This window comes from Nilaparvata lugens, chromosome 1 (assembly GCF_014356525.2).
Source record: "Nilaparvata lugens isolate BPH chromosome 1, ASM1435652v1, whole genome shotgun sequence".
In the NCBI taxonomy this organism is placed as follows: Eukaryota; Metazoa; Arthropoda; class Insecta; order Hemiptera; family Delphacidae; genus Nilaparvata; species Nilaparvata lugens.
In genome coordinates, this window is record NC_052504.1 from 85,013,770 (window position 1) to 85,033,080 (window position 19,311).

General features: G+C 32.1%; 1 protein-coding gene across 1 annotated transcript in view; it reads left to right on the forward strand.

Moving 5' to 3' along the window:
• The window catches only part of LOC111064211 (probable cation-transporting ATPase 13A3), a 70,578-nt gene that overhangs the window by 7,143 nt on the left and 44,124 nt on the right, over positions 1-19,311 (forward strand). The window contains exon 2 of the mRNA XM_039419302.1: positions 515-588. Within this exon, the coding sequence (XP_039275236.1) occupies positions 515-588 (74 nt within the window). The remainder of the gene's footprint in view (positions 1-514; positions 589-19,311) is intronic.

The window sequence follows — 19,311 nt, forward strand, 5'->3', positions numbered from 1 at the left end:
GGTCACTTCTGTCATTAATGAAAGAAAATAAGTAGAATAGAAGCTGGTTTGAAAGAATTTCGTTATCAGGTTGTTACCAAGCGTATCGCACTCACTCTTCAGCCTGTAATTATTCCATTCTCGAGTCACAATAATTCTACAGACGAGCACTTCATATTTGCTGTTTCATCTCTGTGAAAATAAAGAAAAAGCGTGTATTTTCAATATTACAATCTACTTGAAAAGTGTTAACTACTTGTCATTCATAATGGTGCATTCTGATTCAGTTGGCGCTTGGTGCCTGTTGTATTCACCTGTCATTCGAATCGAAAATTCAGGATTTGACTACATTAGTGATCCCTATCAGTTCATTAGTAGAATGCTGCGATTTGATTCTGAGCGACTATTCAGTCGTAATATGTGCTTTTGTGTGCTGGTTTCTTGGCCAGAATTCAGTTTCCTACATGTTTTTATAGATCTGGATTGAGTGTTTTACATTGCAAGTTGTATACTATGAGAGAAAATGATGTTACAGGTGATGAGTATGCTGAATTACATGGATTGCAATCCGGGATTGATTACATCAATGCCGGAACTGATGAGCAAATGGTGAGTTCATAATAAATCAAGTTCATAATTCCATCACTATTGAAATAAGTTTTCTTTTTTCTAGAATGGATTTCCACTTTTTTAGAATAGTTTTCTAGTTTTCGTGGAATATATTTTCACTGTTTTGGTGCAACCTACCAGTGTTAATAATAGTTTTATTTAAGTTAATTACAGAGAATCACTTATTTCAAACACGACTAGTTAGTAGTTACTCTCTGTGATTCAAGTAGCACTATCAAAATACTCAATTAAAGAATAATTTTATCATATCTTTCCATACTTCTCTCTCAACTTTTACTTTAAGGTAGAAATCATAGCAAATAAAACTAGTGAGTTTATACGTTGTTGAATTTTCTTAAAGAAGTTGAGTTTTTTGTAATCTATTGCAATCTACTATATGCCAGCTGAAATCTGGATGTATTACGACTGTTGGATTTCATGCATGCATTATTAGCTTCATGAATCTTAATCAGACTTGCCCTCTAGCCGATTCTCAAAGATTTCTCATCCAGGTCGTTCTTGGGTTAAGATTAAGATCAAGTTCATGGATGGTAATAGTAAAAAACATAGCAAATATTAATTTTCACTCTTGAAAAAGTATTATTTATTGATGGTATTTTGATAGATTATAGTCTGGTTCCTAGGACGATTATTAAATTGAAAGGACTATTAAACCTATAGATTTAATGGTTTTATTAGATTTATTTATCAAGTTATTGAATGCTTTCTAAGACACTTATTCAATCTAATAAATAATTAAATCTATAATAATTCCGATATAATAAGTGTCCCTTGAAACCAGACCAAAATAGCAAAACGTATAAGTTGATTAAGCAAACCTCACTCACTTTAAAATCTCAAGCTGCTAGGATAATCATTTTCCTGACTCTTATCAATATTTCTCATTCCTTATTCAATGCTTCTCCATCTTTACAAGACATTTTTTGTTTATTCTCCTTTCATCCTGTTAACTATATTTACTTGATTGTTTAAATAACCATCAATACTGTATATTGGAATTTACATTAGGCTAATGTCAATGAGATTCTGGTTTTACTATAATAAGAAATCAATAGTTTATTTTGGTCTGATGGGTGTAATCTGGTTCAGGTTAAATACATTCGTATAATTAGAACTTTGTAGTCGCCTCTTTACTCCATTTATTGTAGCTAAACTCATTAATTTCAATTTTGTGAAGCCATGACTAAAATTGAATATAGTACATAATTCATAACCGAATTATGCACTAGTATTACCCCAGGCTCATAATCGGAGAAGTTTTAAGGCTCATGAATTAGCATCACAGTCATAATAGATAATGCACCAAAGAGTAACTTGTGTTGGAGGGAAATAATTGATTGAGCTATTCTATGACATTCCTTCAATAATGAGACTGATCGATGATGTGCTGTATTATCGTAATCTGCTATTACCAAATCTTGAAGCAGCTGCTAATTTGGAATAGATATGTAACCTGAGGCTACAGCGAATTGAGAAGCGCTCTTTTATTGTATATAATACAGTTTTACTACCAATACCACAATCATTCTGATATTGAAATAAAAACCCTCAAGTTTTTGTTAAATACATATCAATAAATAAAAACACATATTTTGCTAATTTATAAATTGCTTTAAAAAATGTAGAATTGATAAAATTAGTGTTTCCATTTGTTGAATACATATCAATGATATGTAATCATATCATATCATAATGTTAATACATATCAAAAAGACACATATTTTGTCAATTATACATTTATAAATGTTGCTAATGTATAAATTGCTTTATAAAATGTAGAATTGATAAAATTAGTGTGTTTCTATTTCAGTATGGAACGGTTCTATAATATAAATAGTGAATCTTTGGTATTCTGATATTATTTAGGAATATTATTGTTTAGTGACGTTAATTTTAATTTTCGATTTCTGCTGTCGCAATAAACCCGCTAATAAAGAGTGATAACACTCTTATCTGAACTGCTAGTTGTAGAAGAACTTGAAAAATATTGAACTCATTGAATAGATGAATTATTTCAAGGAGAAGTGATATTTCATTGTTTAATTATACTAGAATTTTACTATCAATACCATCGTTCTGATATTGAAATAAACACCCAAAAGTTTTTGTCAATTCTGCATATTTATAAATAAAAACACATATTTTGTCAATTTTATATTAATAAATGTTGCTTTATAAAATGTAGATTTTTGCTACGGTATGTTGTGAGCCATTCATTTGATTATCATCGAGTTAAAAATCGGCTCTAAACTAAATACGATTGAAGCATCAAATTAATTCCATCCATTTATACTTTCCTTGCCCTATTACCATAGGTAAGGAAAGTATTGCTTTCCAAAAAAAAAATTAAGGTACCCAAATTTCAAGTTTTCTATACGTTTCAAGGTCCCCTGAGTCCAAAAACATGATTTTTGGGTGTTGGTCTGTGTGTGTGTGTGTGTGTGTGTGTGTGTGTGTGTGTGTGTGTGTGTGTGTGTGTGTGTGTGTGTGTGTGTGTGTGTGTGTGTATGTGTGTATGTCTGTGAACACGATCACTCCATTCCTAATCAACCGATTGACTTGACATTTTAAACTTAAGGTCCTTATACCATGAGGATCCGACAATAAGAAATTCAATAAAATTCAATTCAAAATGGCGGAAAAATGGCGGATAATTACTAAAAAACCATGTTTTTCTCGAAAACGGCTCTAACGATTTTCTTCAAATTAATACCATTATAAGCCCTATCAACTGACATGAGTCTCATTTCTGGGAAAGTTCGAGGAGCTCCGTAATATCAAATTTATACCATATAAAAGCTATTTAAAAGCTAATAATTTATAGCTATTTAAAAGCCCTATGAACTGACACGAGTCTCAATTCTAGGAAAATTGCAGGAGCTCCGTAATATTCTTGAGAAAAATGGTGGATGATTACTAAAAAAACCATGTTTTTCACGATTTTCATAAAAATGACTTGACCGATTTTTTCAAATTTATACCCTGTATAGTTATTTATCAGCTCTATCAACTGGCATGAGTCTCCTCTCTGGGAAACTAATGGGGGGTCCACCCCATCCTTGAGAAATGGACTTTGTATACTCCTTCTCGTGCATGAGGTAAATAGGTAGAGCAGTTCATAAAAAGAACACATAGTCGAGATATTTCATCTGTAGAACAGCTGTTTGACGACTTTTAAAAAATTCATCGAATTTCACAATTTACACAAAGGAAAAAGTACTCTGAAAACAATTATATATACACATATACAGAAGTCTGATCGTAGTTTCAAATATGTTGCCGCCAATCGTCATTATGTTATTCCCCTAAATTATTCTCGTTTAAGAATGAGGCTTACAGTTCAATGAGCAAGGAAAGTTGTGTGAGTGTACCACACCAGATTTTTATATACATACTTTATGCAGTATTTGTTATTGTTCTTCAATCATGCATACTCTCTCCATTAAATTCAACCGCCTCCAATATTGATTCATTGATACCACAACTATTCATTGAAATGATTGGAAGAGGACACACAGACACAGCCCAAAACTGAGTTTAATTAAGGTTGATGCGGGCTGCATTAGTAATTAATGGGAGCTTATTAAACTTATCAAGACATACATTTCAAATGAAATTCTCAGATAGAGCTGATATTGTAGGAGCTCCGTGGTTGAAGTAGATGCTGTCAATTCTATCAAACTAAGAGGACTACTTGGCATGTAACCCAAGTTACATGTTTTATGATTCAAATAAAACATCCAAAGCTTTACTGAAAAAGTAGATCGGTTAAAAAAGAAAGGCCAAAGTAGAAAAATTAAAAACAGTAATATTTTTAGCAATCAATGTTGGTATCTCATTTACAAGCTTAGATTAAAAAATAAAATTCAGTAGCGTTCTAGAACTGCTATCTGATAGGCTGAATACATCATATCATATGTAAAGTATAAGGCTAATCTAAAATGTCATTCTTTTAGTTGTGTTTATGATGCTAATTGCCATACTACGACCGCTAAACTGGACAGAATATTATTAGTAACCTATGTTTATATTACACGTTTTTATCTGACAGAGATAAGTGTGCACTATTGCAATTTGCCAAGTCTCCATACTTTATAACAATTTTATTAATACGTCAGAACTTTCTAGAATCTACAAAGTAATTGTAAAACTCATAGGTACTAATTAATATAGTATTTTTCATTATATAGGTAGTGTAAACCAACTCAAGTGTCAAATTTCTCGGAGAATTTGAATTAATAATATTTTTCAAATGAGGCTAAATTTACTTTTGAATTCTTAACCTGTTTTGGCATCAATATCGATTGCAGTTGTTTATTAAGAGAACTTTGTTCTCTTAGAATTTGGGAAGCAAAGCCAGACAAGTGCAATCTGACTTAAGAGCGTTCACACGTCTCACCAACAGTAGTAGCCCACCACATCTCACCACAATCAGTAATGGACTAGTTTAAACTGGAATTATTGGGTTGGCGCCGCGCTTTTTATGAGAATAAAAAGAAGAGAAAAGGGAAGAAAAGGAAGTGTAAAATGGAGGAAAAGAAGAAGGAGTAGAAGAGAGGAAGTGTGGAAGAAGAGGAAAAGGACTCGGAGAGATATTACAGTAGGTGAATAAGAAGAAAGGGACGGATAATAACTTGGAGGAGAGATATCACAATAGTGTGGAATGTCAATGATTTAATTTGTGAATTCGTGTAGTACAACAATGAAGAAGTTGAAGTTATGTTAGATATGTTCTTCATAAGCAGCTGAAGAGAAAGAAGAAGCTGAAGATGAGGAAAAAGTGAAGAAGAGAAATTAATAGATTAGTAGATCAGTAGATGTTTAATAGAAGTAGTAGATGAACTCGTATAGTAGTGTAAGTGATGTAAGTGAATGAGTAAGTCATGTAGTAATAGAAGTAGTCTAATCTAATAGTAGTATATGTTAGATAGATTATGAAATAGTAGTAGATGAAGAAAACAAGGAGGAGGCAGGATAAGAACTAAAAGAAAGGAAATAATAGGAGTAATAAGAGAAATAGTGGAAGAGCTTGAAATCAGGAATTTTGAGAAAGAAGAATTATAAGTGAAAGTAAAATTATAGAAGAGGAATGAGAAAAAAGTGGAAAACTACATGATATGGAGAAAATCTAAAAGTAGGAAGCGAAAAAATATTGGAATTGATTGAGTGCTTTATTTTAGTGCTAGAGTGCTTTATGAGAGGGAGTGAGAGAAAAATTAGAAGAGTAGAATGTGAAAAAAGTAATAGCAGAACAGTAGAAAGAGAAGTTGTTGGGAGAAGAAAGAGTTTTGTTGCTTATTATTTGATAAGAAAGAAATGAAAATCGTTATTGGGTGTGCCCTTTCAGCTGCGTTCAATAGATGCAGTAGTGCACCACGAGTGCACTCATGTAGTCCACAGACAATCTTTACAGAATTCTGGGTAATTTATGACCGTCGATAAAATTTATTGAACATAATAATTATGGTTAAACTGAGCTCCCAAATCAAACTGTAATAATTACAGTAGTGAAGCCAATTAATTTATGTGTGTTGATATTAATTTTCATATGAAACATCTTGTTACAATATTCAGACTTAGAAAGATAATCCAATAAAGTTATTAAATCATGTTTTGCAACACTTAGTATTTGTCAAAAATTAATTGGACTACAAATGAATAAATACAAAGAAATGTTAATATTATTTTTTAAACATATTGAAAAAAGTGGATGACAACATTTCTTTGCGTTTATTCACTATGGGGAAATACCACAACATAACTCATAATAAAATAAAATGTGAGCTACAAATGATTATTTCTGAACGTTGAAAGTTGAATCTTAATTTTGGTCTTGAACCTGACCGCCACAATTTTGAATCACACGAAATAAATGAATACTGTAACACTCATTGTAATATTTTATTATCTATTCAATATTGAATTCGTTATTTAATTTACTCATGACTTTACTCATTTACTTATATATATGTTTTAATTTGATCTTTTCCCAAATCTTTAACCAGAATACTACGAGGTGAAAACGAAAATTGAAGCAAGATGTCTTGAATCATTCTCAGAATTTCAACTCATGTAATTTTTTCTTTTCCCAAATCTTTGAACCAAACTGCTACGAGATGAAAAGCGAAAATTCAAGCAGGATGCCTTGAATCATTCTAAGCATTTTAACTCATGTATTTTTTTATAATTTGATCTTTTCCCAAATCTAGAATCAAAGTGCTACGAAGTGAAAAACGAAAATTCTAAGTTACAATTCTTGTTAGTCACAGGAAATGTCAAACTTGTCAATCTTCATTGAACATGTCAATTTTTGTGTGATTTACTTCTAAATATAAGTCGGACGAATTTTCTCAACTTGTAAAATGCGTCAGCAAGTACTGATGATGTAGAGCGTTGAGAGTTGGGTTAGGCTGGCACTCTGACCCTGGCTTCTATCCAATAGGTCGGTCTTGTTTCTGCCGAATACTCTTTTTACAATATTAGGAATGGCCTTTCTGCTTGCAAATTGTAAAACTTGCTCTGCTATCCCAATGCATTCAATTTGTCCTATTTATTCTTCAATTTTTGGTATATCCAGCGATATTCCATTTTTCCTTATATTTTTATATTTATATTTGAATTGTTTTATATTTAATATATTTATATTTCATATTTATTGAGCTGTGGTCCGTGATTAGAGCTGTGTACATTGGTGTACATCTGTGAAAATGTTGACATGTTTGCAACTTTCTGTAAAATATTTATGAACTTGTGTTTTCTGGTGGAATGCAATTGAAAAATTCTTGAATTAATATTATTACGTATAGTGGTTTGAATGCAAATATTGATGTAATACGCTTTTAGTATTATTTGTAGTATATGTCATGGTAGCCTATTCCTTGGATAATTCATTATATTCAACTAAACATTAACCAGTCAGAAGACATTAATATATCGATATAGGCTATTGTGCTCCCTTTAAGAGAAAGAAGAAAAAAAATCCGTTGAATGAGGAGAGAAAATCCTCTTGCTGTTGTACATTATTCAAAATACATGAATAACAATAGAAAAACTGATGATACATAATCCAAACGTCGATGCATAGGTCGCATTTCAACTAACCCATTTGATATTAACATATGAAACTACATGACATACTCAATAATACAAATATCCAAAGTAATAATAATACTAATAACAGCTAAAAGTGAATGTAAATTTAACTAAAGTTAAGTTGTCTAACATTTTTTTCAAATTGGATTCAATCTAAAAATGATAAAGGATATGATTAATTGTTTTTGAAAATATTATGTAATCTTAGAGCACATGGAGTTTTCAGTCAATAGTCGTTGCCTTCACTTTACGTCATCACTTAGGTCTATTTTAGAGTCATGGTTGGCAATAAAATGTCTGATAGAAATTATTTATTCAATTGTTGAGCCATGTGTGTTTTGAAACTTAGAATATGTAATAAATTGTCTAGACTCTGGAGTCTGCAATATTGGATTCTTTTGAAGATGTTGTTTGGCCGAAAAAATTGAATGCACCTCTTACTGGATGTGAATGAAGAAATTATGCAATAATTTTCTCTGTTTAACAGTGGTCAAACTGTGAGCTGTACGACGACATATGCTGTATAAAAAAATGCATGTGCATGATTTGAAAATCCGTTTTAGTCGTTTTTCATATTCTGAATTTGTTTGCTTAAATAAATAAATGTAATCGTTTTGTAATTCAAATTGAAGCAGACGTCTGGATATCTTCCATGTACTGTAATACTTGAAGCCACACGTGTCCCAGATTTCAGCTTCTATTTACGCTAACACGTGCTGCTTCTATGCCGGCTTACATTGTCTTGTGAATTATGGTACGGCATTACAACTTTGTAATGCCATACGTTTTAGTCTACACATTCAGTAATGCTCAAGATTATTTGCCAATAAAACTACTCTTATGTATACTTTCCCGGAAAAATCAGCTCCTATCATACTATTGACATCATCTGAGAAATGTGAACTCTAGGCTAGTTGAAATTTTACCACGAGTCAAAATTGTGTCAATGACAATTGTTAGACTTTGCATTGTTTTAAATCGCTGATTTTCAAATCTTTTTGTCATGAATTGGCTGAGCATGGGTATTCAACACAATTCCTACTATTGTTGGATACTTGCACTGATGTCAAATTATATTGAATTTGGTTAATGTAGAGTAATTTATGTATGGATTTTCGTTCAAAAAATATTTTTGATAACATAGTTTTCACAGTCTTCTCAATTCTATTGTAACGGTACTGATTTATTCAGACTAATATAAAATTGATAGAAATTACTGAGATATTGCAATTATTCAAATGCTAATGAATTAATAATTATTCTTAAACGAAAAACCCCATCAAATGCTGTAAATCACCCTGTTGTCAATATTTACAGTAGCAGAAGTCTTCGGGGTGATTTACAGCATTTAATTGGGATTTTCGTTTAAGAATAATTATAAAATTGATGTTATCAGAATAGAATATTTCTTTGTAGCATTTATATAAATTACAATTTAATACCTTGAGTACTTTTTGAATAGTAGATTAATATAAAATGAAATAAGAAAGAGCTTTGAATTTAGTTCATAATTCACTAAATATTCAATTGGCTCTCCTATCTTAGTAATGCCTATTAGTTCTCATCTATTAAAACCATAGGTCAAAGAGGGCAATGAGGCATCGACCCAAATATTTAGGATTAATTTATTTATTCAATCATTCAGAATTACACAACTTTCAGAAGAGTACCACAGGCTTATAAGCCCAAAACGGTTCCAATTCTAATTTATACAACAGTCCAAATGTAGCTAGGTTATGTGTCACTCATTCTCCTATTACACACTCAATTTACAATTCAAAACACACAAAAAATATTTTTAAATTGAAAATACTTCAAAATTGAATAAAATCAATCACAATTGATTAGAAAATTCCAAACTTTGAAAAAACTATAAAATTTTGAGACCGAAAAGACAAACACACTATTTAGAACTATTTATCAATTTGGTTGAAGGATAATATTATAAGTTGTAACTAGTCACAACCTTTTGTGCCATTCCGATATTGATGTAGACTTGCACCTCAAAGGTTTTTATTTAATCTTGATATCCACTACATCAATTTCACTACAATTTATTTAGTTATTCGTGGATATAATCACAAATCATATGAATATTATTGGGAAGAAACAACAGGCTTGGCCCAAAACTATTCCATTTATGATACCCTAATTTATTTCGAGATTCTTTTATATTAAATATAAAATCTATTATTGGATATGATCTACTCTTCTGTGTAAGTTGGGGGATTATGAAGGGTAGACTGATAATAATAGAATGGTATCAAAGTATGGTGGTGCCTCTATACTAGGATGTCGGATTCATGGACTACGGACGTATAGTGATTTTACCATCCTGTCTGTCTCTGACTCTGGTTAGGGAAATATTGACGGCCAGGGTCAATTGACTTGTCTGCGAGAGAGAGAAAGAGAGTAACATGTCTGCAGGAGAGTGCGTTTTTTAGAGCCGGTGTGAGTGTGTTCTGAGGGGAGAGAGAGAGTGAGTGAGTGAGAGGATTATGACTATGGAGTGAAAGAGCGAGGGAGAATGACAATGGGGACAAACTGAAACGAGTCAAACATTTTCATTCTGTGAGCCAAATAGGCCATAATCAGTGAACGCGACTAGATCAGACACATTTAACGTCTTGATATTTCTTTCTTCCTACCAACAACTCACTCTGTTGAGTTTATTGTCCCTTTGTTTTGTCACTTACATAAGAGTCTAAGTGCTTCCTGTCTGCATGTCTAATTGACACCACTTAAAAAAACCCTCATGCAGCATTAGTCATGCAAAGAGCTTATGTAGGAATCACCCTCAGAAAAAAATCAAATTTATTGTTCCATTTCCATAAAATACACAACATGATATCAAACAATAGACATAAACACAACTTACTCTGTGCATGAGTATGAATACTGTGTTATAATGATTGTCACTAATGAAAATGAAAATCACCACCAGCAAGAGTACAACTTGCTCGCTGGTGGGAGTCTATCCTAAATCTATACAAATAAAAATCGAGCCTCAAATTTTGACATTCAATAACTTTTTTATTTGTGCACCGAATTTGATGATTTTTTAGTTGTGTTTGTTATGTTCAGGAGCAGGTTTATGGCCTATCAAATTTATGATCCGACTTCAGGACTCTTTCCTACGGTCCTTCAAAGTTTACATGTAGTTCTTATGGGAGAAGATTTGTGAGCTGGTCACACACAGAAATAAAATCAGCTGTTATAATCATTGCGTCATCCAACAGCCGTCGGTAGATCTGTTTTTCTATTTTCTTTTCTATTACGAACGACGTCCAAACTTGGGTCGTAGAACTCGAAATGCTGTAAATTTAGAATATGCACGGGAAAATCAGCAGCAAGGAGATATACTATTCAATTTCCCAGCAAGATGCATTCAACTATGTCTGAAAATACAAACTTTTGCACAACTAACTTAGCACATAGGAAGTCCATATTGAGATATAAATGTAAATTCTGATTGAAAAATAATTTTCATAAAAATATAGTGCATCTGATTAAGCTAAGGCTAAGCACACCTGAGGAAGCGCGGCTTGGTGATACAAAGTGTTGATCTTATGGAGATTGCTTTATCACGCCGTTCTAGGCCATGCCCAATTCAGTGTGTGTAAGTTCTTCCATTCAAACCAATAAGCAAGAAGCACCTGGATGCAAAATGCCGCATCGCGCCTCCTCAGGTGTGCATCCAGCTAAAGTTTGTCATGAGATGCATTAACTATTTGGCGGTACGAAGTTCGCCGGGCCAGCTAGTTTATAATAAATTTTAAAATAAATTGAAAACTTAGCAAAAAAAAAAGAGAAAATAAACTATAAGTTGAAAAATACATAAAAGTAAGTTTGACGCATGAATTAATTTCAATTATACTATATTATGCAATAAATTAAGATATGAAACCAAATCATACATGACAGAGAAAAAATAAAATAAATAAATAAACAATTCCCTCCAATGCAACGTAGGTGATTGGGTTTATTGACATTTGATCATAATTAAAATTCAACAGGCTTTTATGCAACAAAGCCATAGTGTGCCTGCACTTTTTAAAAGATAATAGATAAGATAATTTTGAATAAAATTTAGAATTTAGAAATAGGCCGGCACATCTAGAAAATACCTGAGTCTATACCTAATTCATGCAGGTGAACGGGCTAGAGTCAAGAAAACTTCAATTAATCTTGCCATGCCTGATTTAATAGGTTTATACTATAGAATAACACTACAATTTGAAATAATAGAAAAATACAAACAGTTTCAATAAACATTGGCAGCTAAAATCGAACAACAGAAACAACAATATCATGTTACTTTGTTGACATTCTTCATCTGATTCGGGGGCGCATTACTATCCCCGTTTAGATAGCAATACGTCACAAAACCAAACAAGATCAGTCATAAAATAACCAATCAATTTCAACATGAAATTACTCAAGAAAGAAAAAAAACCCGTTGAACCCAAATTTCGTCGATAGTAACCCATATAACCCATTTCATAATAATTTTGAATCCCCACTTTTATTGACATTCTCGAATGAACCTTTGTTTCACTACACTGCACTTTCGTTGGTTTGTACGTTGCTTTATCGTCGGGGTTACAGTACCTTGTTTTTGGCGGTGAGCTTTTACCGGTTGAATTTGGCTTGACGGCGACGTCCTCTTACGTCCCTAGACCTGTCGTCTGAACGGGTGTCTTGAAGCGGTTTTACATAAAGTTGCGGAACCAAAGGGGTGGTAGTACAAGAAGTTGGTTTGGGGACACACATGAACCGCTGTAAATAAATGTATTACAGCATTAATTTCTAACTCTTCCTACAATTCATCAAAAGCTAAAACAGGAGTTTATTCTGTTATTTAATTTAGATTTTATCTTGACGTTCTGATTTCCTTCTCAAAATTTAACAGATTTAAAACAAATTTACTTGCCAGAGTGTCATTAATCTACAATGCAACTTTATGAAAACACTCGTAATAAATTAATATAATGCTTTTAGAAAAATGAAACCTCATTAATTATGATGTTAACTTTTATGATATTTTTCGTTTGGTTTGCAAAATCAAATATAATTTTTCATATAGTAGCTCGGCTAGTATTGTTGGAAACTTGTGCGCTAGCCAACATTTATTTTATTTATTATTTATGAACTTTAGGACGCAATCCAAGTGTAAATAACGGGCATTCGCCCAAAACTGCTCAGAACCTTAATTAAAAATGAACATTCATTAACATTAATTTCCTGGAAAAGAAAAACTTTCTTCTTCGTCTATTAAGATTTCTATCATAAAAAATTTACTAAATCATTCGAAAGCCTTAATGACATAAGAAAACAGAGTCTGAAAAATATAAATTATAAAATGTCATAAACTCAATATGAACATAATCTTAAAAATTTCATTCCAATTTAAATGCTATCTTCCTGACTTTCAGCAATACTCTACGATAATATATCTCCAGAAACAATAACTCAAATGTAACGTAACTGAAAACTTTCTATACTTCTGTAGAAAAAAAATTATAATTATCTTCCATCACTAATAAAATCAAAAGGATTATTCTCAATCAATATTATTAACTTGAAAAATAACAGGCTTAATTAATTCAATACTCTTATGGAAGTTTCAATCAATTATAACACTTAAATTATTCCCTAAATTATATTTTAACCTTATTTTACGTACCTTAGCGGTTATTTGAAGAAACAATTATTCGTACATGGTGAAGAAACACAATTAAACCTTTCAGGACATGGCACTACTAGTAAAATTTAGACATTAATAAACAATAAAACTAGCTCCTACATTAACTACTGAAATAAACTTATAAACCTGCCCAAAAAGGGGGAAACATAGTGACTACATCTTTACTCTCGTAGTGCTCCTAGCAAAGTGTCCTCCGGAACGTAATCTGGTCTCTCGACTCGGGAATCCCCACTACTGTATTTAGAAACAGGTCTCCTATTGGGCGAATGGAATCAATTTGACCAATCGTCGCGTGGCTTCTACAGCCTTTGGACCAAATAGTAACTGCAAAATCGGTAGTTTGTTATAATTTCAATGCTTGCTGTTTTCCAACTTATCGCATTTTATGTCGCGACAAGAAGGCTAAGTTTTAGAGATAATTCCATAATCTACATTCCTCGACGACTCGGAGCCACAATTTTTAAATATCTATCATGGGAAACTCGAAGTCATGGCCGTTCATAATAGAGAGAGAAAATAATTTATTTCGCTAACTCACTTACAATAATGGCTCTAGTCTATTGCGTATTAAATTTACTATTATAACGTGGGAAAAGGCCTGAATTAAAGAGAGTGCCCGGCACACTCCCCTTCCTTCCGGTGTGAAACACGCAAAAAGAAATCTAATCAGGATATGGTACCATAGAGGCATTCTGTATGATTTGGAGAGTCGAATTTCTGGATTGATAGTAGGATCCAATTTGAAGCGGGCCCTCTTCAAAAGAAATCTCTTTAATCATTCCGAAATTCAGCAAAATGTATAACTAATTGAGATTTGTGGCAAGAGTCTTTAAAACTGTGGCAAGAGTCAGGACAAAACAATATGGACGTGTCCACCTTTTAAGTAGGTACTAAAGACGGACCGAGTATAATAATCTTGAATACTTCAATCACTTTATTGAGTCCCTGGTTATTTTCTTGGCAAACTCTAACAAGGGAAAACGTTTAAAAGACATCATAGTTTTAATTGGTTCTATGTTACTCTGCTGTTGTAAAATATGAAGTACGTTTGATCATAATAGTAAAGGATGAAACTTTTTCACTCAGCTGAATGTATTGAAATCTAACTATCATTACTATAGAGTTGAGAGTGCAACATATTTTTAACAATATAAAGCAATTCAATAGGCAATACTATTCTACATAGGCTACGATTCAAAGATAATAATGGTTGATAATAAAGTCATCGGAGAGCAATGACACACGCTTGATGTACATTCCGTAGCTATGAAACCTTTCTATCCATTATGTATTCCAGCAGGAAATCTCTACCACAGAACGCTAGTCAAAACAAAACTATGATCGAGTGCCAGGCTATTATTTATCGCAAACTCAAAGTACGTGACATTTTCTCTAATCACTGGAAGAATACTTTTCATCGCATGGTTTAATAATATGAAAATTCAACTCGATCAACTAGCTTGGGACTGCTAATGCTTGACTTCTGATTATGAAATTTACCAATATACATTAACACATTAATAGGCTACTATTACACTATTACTGATTCCCAAGTTCACTGACATTTTCAACCTTACTGGAGCCTCACATAATTATTTCTCAACTATAGACTTCGTATCCAACGAGTTTCAATTTCTCTACTAGATCTTAAAATATCCCAACTTATTCACATGGAAAACTTGATTACAATTTTACTATTCATCATTAAAAAAATTTATCATTTCATTAAAGATTTTCCTATTTTTTTTTATTTATTAATTCTTTTTGACTACTTATCTCTAAAGGGTCCTACTACTGTTAATTACCTCAATTTAATTTTCCCAACAAAAATTCTATTTCCTTTTTGACACGAATTTTCCTACATATTTCTACTTTCATATCCCCAATTAAATTTTTAATCAACCTTTCAACTCTCAACTACAGAATAATTTAAACTCATGCTTAACTCAAGAGATTTTCCCTTTTCATTTCAAATTCAACTAGAAGAATTTCACTGTTAATTTTATTTCAATTTAACCCGTTGAGTACTGTTCCAATATTTATTTCTACTTTCACTGATAACCATTTTAACATTACCTACTCGAGAATTTTTCTCTGTTATTTTATTTGTATACCTTAACTAATAACTTTAAATATTCATTGTCTGAAACCTTCAATTTTCGTTACAATACCAAATTTCTAAGCAACTTTAAACTCAATAATACCCCTTTTTTTACCAATTATTACTTGTGTTTTTTTGCGGCTGACTTTCCTACCAAACATTAACGAACCTTTTGACTGGGCTTCCCTCAACTGCATTACGCTGATTGTTTTCCTTACAATCACTACGAAGACTCACTAAATATTCTAGATTTCGGTTTACGTTATTCTACTGACGAGCCCCATAACTCTCGAATGAACCAGACCGTTTACTAGATACAAAAAAAATCTTAGCTCACACCATCTTCGGTGCCTTTCGCTAAAATTATACAATTCCACCGTACAAATTTGCAAGGTTAGTCACAGCTAGATTCCTTGATTTGTTACATGGACAACTTTCGGGCAGTGCTCCGTTCTCTCTGGACACGGACCTACACTCGCGCCGATTACCTAAATTCAACAACAACACACACAGGCAGGACATCCCCTTGTCCTCCTCTAAATCTTGAGTCTCAACTAAACAAACAAAAAAATTCCCCACAGTCTACAGGAAACATTACCAACACAACGGATCTTTACACTATCACTACGCATGCCTACCGCAAAAATCACACCTAAAAAAAAATATTTCCAATAATAAAACTGATTCACCTTTTCGAGAATAAACATTACTGATAAAGGGACTTAACAACCTCATCTGAATCAACTTATTTTCATACAAATTCCCAAGGATTTGATTATCGTTTCAACTTTAATCTACAATACCCAATTATTTAGTTTAATCATCTCAAGGACAAAACTACTCATCAACTTTTCAAAACTACATATCAACAATAACTAATAAAACAGTTTCCTATTTATTCTCTGATTACCTTCGATCTACCTAAACTTATCAAAAAAATTTCCTATTTTCCTCAAACATTCTCCCATAATAATTTCCGAATTTTCCTAATTTACTTGGGTTGACCTTTAAAATCTCAATATTCCCTTTCACTACTACTATAATGATATTCAACTACCAGACGTGAGACCAGAATACGTACGTTGACATTACAATAATTTCTATCATCATTCACGGAATTACAGAATACAAAAATTTATTCAGCACTTAGAATCAGTTGTTTTTCACCTATGCTAGTTTCTTCTACTCATTTTTATTCTAACGTTAAACCTTTAATTTCTTAATGATCAATTTCAATATGAAGTTTCAGAATACTTTCAACTTAAGCTTCAATAATACTTGACTTTATCTTTAAGCACTTCAAAAGATTATCATTTTAATGGTTTAACATAACTGAATAACTTTCCTGTTTCATCTACAATTATTTAAACTTCAGAAAAATTGGAGTAGCAACAATAAATTATTCATTCAACTCCAAACCCAAAATATTGACAGTGAACACGTTCACAGAATGAATTATTAAGTATAGACTCAGAAAAATTGATCTAGTATTATTAGAGTAAGTTATGAAAAATTTAATTTTTTAGAAAATTTGAATTCCAGAGATTACTTTTTAAAAGATAATAGATAAGATAATTTTGAATAAAATTTAGAATTTAGAAATAGGCCGGCACATCTAGAAAATACCTGAGTCTATACCTAATTCATGCAGGTGAACGGGCTAGAGTCAAGAAAACTTCAATTAATCTTGCCATGCCTGATTTAATAGGTTTATACTATAGAATAACACTACAATTTGAAATAATAGAAAAATACAAACAGTTTCAATAAACATTGGCAGCTAAAATCGAACAACAGAAACAACAATATCATGTTACTTTGTTGACATTCTTCATCTGATTCGGGGGCGCATTACTATCCCCGTTTAGATAGCAATACGTCACAAAACCAAACAAGATCAGTCATAAAATAACCAATCAATTTCAACATGAAATTACTCAAGAAAGAAAAAAAACCCGTTGAACCCAAATTTCGTCGATAGTAACCCATATAACCCATTTCATAATAATTTTGAATCCCCACTTTTTATTGACATTCTCGAATGAACCTTTGTTTCACTACACTGCACTTTCGTTGGTTTGTACGTTGCTTTATCGTCGGGGTTACAGTACCTTGTTTTTGGCGGTGAGCTTTTACCGGTTGAATTTGGCTTGACGGCGACGTCCTCTTACGTCCCTAGACCTGTCGTCTGAACGGGTGTCTTGAAGCGGTTTTACATAAAGTTGCGGAACCAAAGGGGTGGTAGTACAAGAAGTTGGTTTGGGGACACACATGAACCGCTGTAAATAAATGTATTACAGCATTAATTTCTAACTCTTCCTACAATTCATCAAAAGCTAAAACAGGAGTTTATTCTGTTATTTAATTTAGATTTTATCTTGACGTTCTGATTTCCTTCTCAAAATTTAACAGATTTAAAACAAATTTACTTACCAGAGTGTCATTAATCTACAATGCAACTTTATGAAAACACTCGTAATAAATTAATATAATGCTTTTAGAAAAATGAAACCTCATTAATTATGATGTTAACTTTTATGATATTTTTCGTTTGGTTTGCAAAATCAAATATAATTTTTCATATAGTAGCTCGGCTAGTATTGTTGGAAACTTGTGCGCTAGCCAACATTTATTTTATTTATTATTTATGAACTTTAGGACGCAATCCAAGTGTAAATAACGGGCATTCGCCCAAAACTGCTCAGAACCTTAATTAAAAATGAACATTCATTAACATTAATTTCCTGGAAAAGAAAAACTTTCTTCTTCGTCTATTAAGATTTCTATCATAAAAAATTTACTAAATCATTCGAAAGCCTTAATGACATAAGAAAACAGAGTCTGAAAAATATAAATTATAAAATGTCATAAACTCAATATGAACATAATCTTAAAAATTTCATTCCAATTTAAATGCTATCTTCCTGACTTTCAGCAATACTCTACGATAATATATCTCCAGAAACAATAACTCAAATGTAACGTAACTGAAAACTTTCTATACTTCTGTAGAAAAAAAATTTATAATTATCTTCCATCACTAATAAAATCAAAAGGATTATTCTCAATCAATATTATTAACTTGAAAAATAACAGGCTTAATTAATTCAATACTCTTATGGAAGTTTCAATCAATTTATAACACTTAAATTATTCCCTAAATTATATTTTAACCTTATTTTACGTACCTTAGCGGTTATTTGAAGAAACAATTATTCGTACATGGTGAAGAAACACAATTAAACCTTTCAGGACATGGCACTACTAGTAAAATTTAGACATTAATAAACAATAAAACTAGCTCCTACATTAACTACTGAAATAAACTTATAAACCTGCCCAAAAAGGGGGAAACATAGTGACTACATCTTTACTCTCGTAGTGTTCCTAGCAAAGTGTCCTCCGGAACGTAATCTGGTCTCTCGACTCGGGAATCCCCACTACTGTATTTAGAAACAGGTCTCCTATTGGGCGAATGGAATCAATTTGACCAATCGTCGCGTGGCTTCTACAGCCTTTGGACCAAATAGTAACTGCAAAATCGGTAGTTTGTTATAATTTCAATGCTTGCTGTTTTCCAACTTATCGCATTTTATGTCGCGACAAGAAGGCTAAGTTTTAGAGATAATTCCATAATCTACATTCCTCGACGACTCGGAGCCACAATTTTTAAATATCTATCATGGGAAACTCGAAGTCATGGCCGTTCATAATAGAGAGAGAAAATAATTTATTTCGCTAACTCACTTACAATAATGGCTCTAGTCTATTGCGTATTAAATTTACTATTATAACGTGGGAA